This window comes from Melanostigma gelatinosum (genome assembly GCF_949748355.1).
Source record: "Melanostigma gelatinosum genome assembly, chromosome: 20".
NCBI lineage: Eukaryota > Metazoa > Chordata > Actinopteri > Perciformes > Zoarcidae > Melanostigma > Melanostigma gelatinosum.
Genome location: NC_136653.1, coordinates 2010509 through 2017958, shown reverse-complemented (window position 1 = coordinate 2017958; position 7450 = coordinate 2010509). Strand labels below are relative to the sequence as shown.

The 7450-nt window shown below is 42.1% G+C and overlaps 1 protein-coding gene across 1 annotated transcript in view; it reads right to left on the bottom strand.

Moving 5' to 3' along the window:
* cubn (cubilin (intrinsic factor-cobalamin receptor)) overlaps positions 1-6369 on the bottom strand; it is a gene marked incomplete at both ends in the record, with an annotated part of 74257 nt that extends 67888 nt beyond the window's left edge. Inside the window, 2 exons of the mRNA XM_079292131.1 lie at positions 4711-4840; positions 6248-6369. Coding sequence (XP_079148257.1) covers positions 4711-4840; positions 6248-6369 — 252 coding nt within the window. The remainder of the gene's footprint in view (positions 1-4710; positions 4841-6247) is intronic.
* Between the last annotated feature and the right edge of the window lie 1081 nt (positions 6370-7450).

The following is a 7450-nucleotide window of genomic DNA, read 5'->3' as shown; positions in this document are numbered from 1 at the left end:
TGGTTCAGTGGGCTGGTTGACTGTTTTAAAACAAAGTGTGAATTATTCTGTAAGGCAAGGCAAGGCAAGTTTATTTGTATAGCACAGCGGTTCCCAAACTTTTTAGGCCGCGCACCCCCTTCTACATCCCGACCGGGTTCGCGATCATTACATCGTGAAATACGATGTAAATGGAAAGTAGAGACCCACGTTCATCAGAACAAAGTATATTCAAAGGAAACCACACGTTTAAAAAGAGGCCCATCTTTGCAGCTCGGCACAGTGGTGCACAACTATTGACAATCAGTACACACAAGAAGAGCTGTTCCACACACACACACTGTAGGCCTACTGTAAATCAGCGTGCTGGCTCGGCCAGCGTGCCAGGCAATTATTCCAGAACCTTCCATCCCTCAACCTGTAGAACAGCGGTTCCCAAACTTTTTAGGCCGCGCACCCCCTTCTACATCCCCCCCCCCCTTAATAAAAAAAAAAAAAAAAAGAAGCAACAGAGCCTTTTAAGCCTTCATAGCCGCATAATAATCGGACCAATGAGAGAACAGTTTGCTTACATTTGTTTACAAGATTTAGTCCGCTGTTAAATGTTGCAGTGTGAACACAAACCGAACAAAGGAGCAACTGCAACAAAGCAAACAAACTGAAGGTGTGAAAACGCCCTGAAACACTGCAACAAAGTTTCAATAACTTTCAGTGACACAAGGCGTCACTTTTAAAGAGCAATACGGATGCGAGGACACACGCACAGGCTCAGAGGCAGATTATCACATTTAATTTACAATTAATGAGCGACTAATGTAGCCAGGATGTCTTCGGACAAAGCATCGATGCGGCGCGACACAGTGTTGTTGGACACCGGGATCATGTCCAACTGTTTTGCTTCTTTCTCTCCAATCATACATTCCACCATCTCTCTGGCAGCTGGCAAGCACACGTCTTCGGCGATTGTGTGCGGTAGCCCCTTTCTCGCTATTCTGTAACCAGATATGAAGCCCGTAGTGCGTCATTTATAGACCAACACATGAATGACACTGCAGTTGTTTTTGGCTGTTTTGTAACTCCTCCAATTTGGATATAAAGAATGTAAGGGGCTTTTGACTTGCACTGGCATGCTTGGTGTTCAGGTGGCGACGTAAATAAGAGCTTCAGACTGTTAGCCAGAACCTCACTGCACACCACGCACTGTGGCTTTGGGGAATCTGCGTTGCCAATCCAAGTGAAGCCCAGACACACATACTTTTCATCATATTTCCTCTTTTTTTCCCAGTCTGCGCCGTCTCATCTTCCTCTGACTCTGGCTCGATTTCTTCTCCCGGTCTCTCCCCAACGCACCTCTCCGTTCCCCTCGCCTCCGATTCCTCTCTCTCTCTCTGTCCCTCTCCTCTTTTACGACTGATAGCTTCAGATGTCCCACCTGACAGTTTTAAAATTAAAATTACATTTTTTTTTAATATTTAATATTATTACACCATCAGACCGCCATTACACTTTTCCTCTCGCGCACCCCCTAGAGGCAGCTCGCGCACCCCACTTTGGGAATCCCTGGTATAGCACATTTCAACAACAAGGTAATTCAAAGTGCTTCACATACAACCATTAAAAGCATCAAAACATAAGGCAAAATAAATAGTAGCGCATAGTTCCCATGAATGCAAGATTTGTATTATTTCAGGAAGTCTGGATTTGTATCTGTCCTCGGCAGTGAAGCCAGATTTCGGTCTGTTCGTGGCGTTTCTGGTGAACCTGCATGATGTCATCTGATTTTGCACAAAATTCAACCTGATGGCACCGATGACAAGATTCACTTTCTCTGTCAAGGACTGACTGAGTGCAGTTCACTTTTGCTGCTGGATGCTGGATATACTCAAGTCACATTCAAACTCTTTTTCACTCCCCTGGAGTCAACCAGCAATGAGCGGTTCTCAACAACGTTGCAAGCAACACCTTCATAGGGCCAAGAAATTGGCCTGCTCTGAACAGGCACATCCAAACAACATGTTTCATTTGTTTTAAATGCTTTGTGAAGAGGCTGGATCAAACGCTTCGGTTGTCAGAAGAAAGCTGCCTGGGTCTGTTTATTGACTAGCGGCGCCTGAATTATGAGACTGTTCCTGATCCTTCGCGGTCATGCCTGTGTCCTGGGCCTAGGACATGGCTTACATCAAGGCTTTGTCACTGAAGGTTCTCACCACATTTGTTTTGTTGTATCACAAATGCATTTCCATTGGAATTCCAGGTAAGTACACAAAGGGAAGAGGAGGCTGGGGTGGATAGATGATCAAGCACAGGACTTTCTCCAAGGAAACTGCAGTCTGTGTCCCATGTAGAACCAAAAGTAATGTACTTATTTTAACGCAAACCGTTTACTGAATCTAGCCAAGTTGTTTTGTTGCCGAATCCTAAAAGTAATTTAGAATGCGGTTTGAAAATGCCGTGAAACCTATTTTTATTTCAGAAACGATGTATCCGTGGTTTGCAGAAACATACAATGCCAAAGTGTTATTCTGGTGACTGAGCTGCCTCATTGGAAATTACCATATTATACATGTCAGCATAGAAGCTGCTCATCATACTGACTCATTAGACCAGGGAAAAGCATGTGCCAATGTTATTTTTCCCTTCATCTCCATCAAGAGGAAGACCTTTCAAGCTAAACCCAGACAACAAACAGACTTGTTGAGAGCAGATGAGGACATGACCATTGGCTCTGTAGTGGACAGCGCAGGTATCGGCCAGTACTAATGTCAAGTGAGCAAGAACTAAAGTGAGACAGCAGAGTTTGAGAATGACACCTGGATTTACTGTGTGGGAACTATTATTGTATTACAGTCCGGTATAAACATCTGCCCGTTTTATGCTGACCTTGTGATAACATTTGGTAACCATGGTAACTGTACACATCAATGATGGTCGCCTTGACATTGTTAAAAACAACAAAATGAAACCGATACACGCAACAAAAAAATAATATACATGATATTTTTATAATAATAATCAAATGACAATGTGAAAGGGGTCACTGATAGAAATCAACTTTTACGCAGCTTTGCAGAGAAACAAACACCGGACTTTCGTCCAGGAGACGAGTGTTTGTGTCCCATGCGAAACTAAACGTTCACATTTCCTCAAATGAGTCATTAGTGTCGTTAGTCACATGACTCGTTTGTCACAAGCCACTCGCGTGAATCGTTAGTCAGTCGCGTTGACGTCAACCACACTTTTGTCCTAAACCTACAAAATGCTTTGTTGCTTCAATGAACTTCTTGTGACGGAAGATTCTTTTGAAAAGACACTACGCATGTAAGGTGTAGAAACGAACGTCTGTGACATGTCCAGAACGGACACCAGCGAGGGTAGCGAGAGCGGCATAGTTTGAAGCACTGACCAAGCATCGGTATTTGATGATTTGGGAGTGACAATGTATTGTTTTATACATATCATTTTATTTTATAAGTTTATGTAACCTTTCAATTTGTGTTTGTCTTATTTTGAACTCTTTCAGTCGTCACATATCCATCAAATGTCCTTACGATGCCTTCCGATAGAAAGGCAACTCATGCAGACCAAAATATGCCGCCGGTTTGAAACATTTCAACAGTGAATACCAACTGCTTCAAATGTGTCATTCATCTCTTGCCCATCAAACCCACATCTGTGAAGGTCTTTCAATTAGTCAGATACAATGGATGCATGAACATGGCTGAATACATTTGATTCAAATATTGAGTCTGTGTCTGTACGTGACTGTCTGCTTTAATGCTGTCTCCACCAACTCTAACGCACCTGGCCCCTGACCTTTGGTCTTGTCCGAACTGCTGAGTCTGCTTCCTAACTTGATAATCATTCAGAGCCTCATATGAGGAACAGTAGGCGTTTTCTGTTGTGATGTTGGTGAAGTGCTGGCAGTACAAATCAAGCCAAACCTTGTTGATTCGTGCAGGAACACCAAAATACCTAAACATGCCAAGATGAGCAGAACATTTTACAACTGGAGTTATCAGCGATAAAGGCAGACAGGGCGGGTATACTCGTTGCTTTTGTATGTACAGGGGCTTTTACACAGTTAAAGATATTCCTTATCTGTTTCTCTTATTGTGAAGTTATTCTTGGGCTGGTGGGATGGGAACATCAAACGAGTTTCACTTACAGTAAAAGGAGTCATTTACAGTTGTTTAATAAAATAAAACAGCTATAATCAAGATAAAGAGATGTGTATTTGCTGGTTTATTTGACGGTCGCCCCGTCACTCAGAGGTCCCTGCGGCCGATCGATCCGGTCGCGTCTGTTTCCTGTCCTGACCCCTCAGTGGTGGAATGAACTCCCCACTGACGTCAGGACAGCAGAGTCACTGCCCATCATTCATCAGGCTGAAGACTCACCTCTTCAAGAAGTACTACCCTGAGCCTTCACTCAGCACTTACTGTATAGTATTAGCATGTATTGTGTTGTATTAGCTTGTTTCTGCACTGTACTTTCGCTGTGGTTTACGCTCTTAGATGCTTGTTTAAAAAAAGAAATGCCCTTATGACTTCTGGTGACTAGTAGTTCTCTTGAATGCATATGTTGAATACACTTATTGTAAGTTGCTTTGGATAAAAGCGTCTGCTAAATGACTGTAATGTAATATATTTCATCTAATAAATATTACGACATAGCATATTCTGTCACATGACGTGTGCATGTTTTTTAGTAAAGGAAAACGTGTGAACTTACCTGACTCAGAAGCTGGGTGAGGTCCTCATTATTCACTTTAACCCGGCCTGATGCTGACGTCTGGAAGCGGATGTCTTTGCTGTCCCCGGTTGTGAAGACAAGGTGACCACCATCTGACAGCATATGAGGCCTACGGGGTCAAAGCACCAGTTCCGTCAACAGACTGTGTGCTGATAGATTTAGTACACAGCAGTTGTATTTAGGTCAACCACACCACAGTTACGACCAAGAATAGGTTTAAGGTACAAAAATACAATTCCATCAGGAATCCCACTTTGAACCTCACAGTATTCAGAGAACGTTTCATTGTTCTTGGAGGTCTGGTGTAAGGGCAGCGGGATAATGTCTTGCTGTGGTACCTGCTTTTACTAATCACCAGGAAATATCAGATCATGAAAAGACAAATCTTTCTAAAAATTGAAGAGAACTGTTTGTGGTCCTTTTGTTGGTCAGACTTACATTTATATGTTGTTTATATACTATTTGCTATATTTTGACCAGATGGTGAAACAGAAAACAAATCAACGACAAAACTTGTGAGAATAGAGTTTAGTATGAGTAAAGTTGAATCTGTGATCTGGCTTCACTTCAATGATATTGAGATGCATCAGATCAGTCCCATCAAATAACTGATAAACAATGTCGCCCGTTAAATCACTTCCGTGAAGGCTGCTCTTGAGTATCTTCACTCTTGGCTCCTCAGAGATCTCTCCTCGCTCCTCCATCCTCTCGCCTCAGCATGGAAGTAAAAGCAGCCGTCAAGATGGCGGAGCAGAACAACTTCTGCTTCAAGCGAGGAAATTCGGATAAGAGACTTGGCCTGGTCTTGCTCCAGTGTTCTATTGTAACCCGGGGCAATATTCTGATTGATAGTGGGACTGTCACGCTCGTGACTGTGTCAGTTGGAAGACACTGAGTTGCTGCTGTGTTAGCCGCTAGCCGCTCTGGACGCCTTCCCTTTTCAATGGCATGCACACGTTTCAATGATTGTTCTTTTTTGATGAAGCCTATAGTCGTAAATATAAATCTAATTTCTATGCTGCTGTTTTGTGTGTGTGTCTGAACACTAAGGGGTTATTAAAACTGAGTTTTATTGCAGGTTTTCCGTTTTTTGTGTGTGTGTTATAGCAGGGCATTTTTTTAATTATGGTTCCTTATATTCTTAATAGGGCTACGTTCCAGTTATACTGTGATCAATGGGATCCCTGCAAAAAGTGCAGAAGTCCAACCTAAAGTTTGGGAGTGAGTGAGATTTTGATCATTAAATTAAATTAAATCAGCTCTGTAGGGACCATGACCAGCAGAACATTGACACACTAATGGATATTTAAGACTGCTTCTTTCAAAAAACCTTATTCTCTGCATAATTTAAAAACCCTAAAATAAATATATATATATTGAAAAATAAGTCATTTTCTATATCAACCAGCTGTTTGTCTATGACAGAACAATATGTCTGCTGAGTAATGCTGGTGGAGGCCATCATTTCTAATTCATCAATATAAGACATTCTTGTTTGATACAAAGCCCAACTCACTGGTCATGGCCAACGCTCCTCTTGTTTGGTTTCGGTGCTGTGTCCCTCGGCTCTCCCTGTAGTCCCACCAGGAGGAAAATGAGCATGAAGAACAGCCACGAGAGTCGCAGTGTCCAAGCCATTGAGAGGAGATGTGTCGCCTGAACACTCCAAACTAGTTCTGGGGTTTGATGTGCTTCCACACTCTAATGCTCATGCAAAGACTTTGACCTGACAGTACAACCATAAAGAACGTCTCAATTGACCAAAGCTGGTTAACTTTGTTATTGAGTGAGAATATCCCTCACATGATCGTAGGCGATGAGTAACCTGCTGCGTGTGACTTTGTCAAAACGGGAGTGCCAATGTACAGATGAATATAATCCCAAATTAGCCTCATAAAATGTGTTTACCATATTTATGACAGACGCAAGTTGTAATCGGACAATTTTCAACATGTAATTTATGATAAATTACAATCAAAATTGGTTGTCATCACTATTGATTTGGAAATGTATCCTTTTTTTTGTCAACTGCAAAATGTTCCATAATACTATTGTTAGTGTTTAGTTGTGCTTATTTAGGCTTCACCGCTCGTAGTCCAACATAATAATCCTGACCAGTTTTACACAATGCAAAAAGTGCTTTTTATGCACTTACATATTTTATTGTTGTTATAAACCTCACTCAAGTAAAAATCTTTCAACATTTTCAGTCTTTTATGATGTCCTATCATCCGCTTATTTCCTTACATGACATCTTTTAACGCACACACACACACACACACACACACACACACACACACACACACACACTGGATGTCCTGTGTAATTTCCTGAAATCATGTGAGACAGCCAATAAAGATAACAACTTTTTTTATGGCGGACACAAGGCCCGGCAGTAAAGGAGTCTGGTGGTGATGAAGGAAGTTGCTGCAATCCGATGATGATGAGGAGCATGACTGTGATGCTGACTGGAGAGACTGGGGTGGAGGAGGGTCACAGCTGATTGTGCTGCAATGACAACCGACAGCAGCAGAAAAGAGAACATTTTAAAAGTTTGACAGCAACGATGTGATTGGTTTAAGGAAACCTGGTTGGTTAACTTAATGCCCAGAATCAGCTAAATCACAGGGAGAGAGCGACTGAGAGATTATGAATGAAAAGGAGTGTAAAGAGTCTTCCTGACTGAACTTCTGCTGAAACTTTATTTAAAGACGGCTGT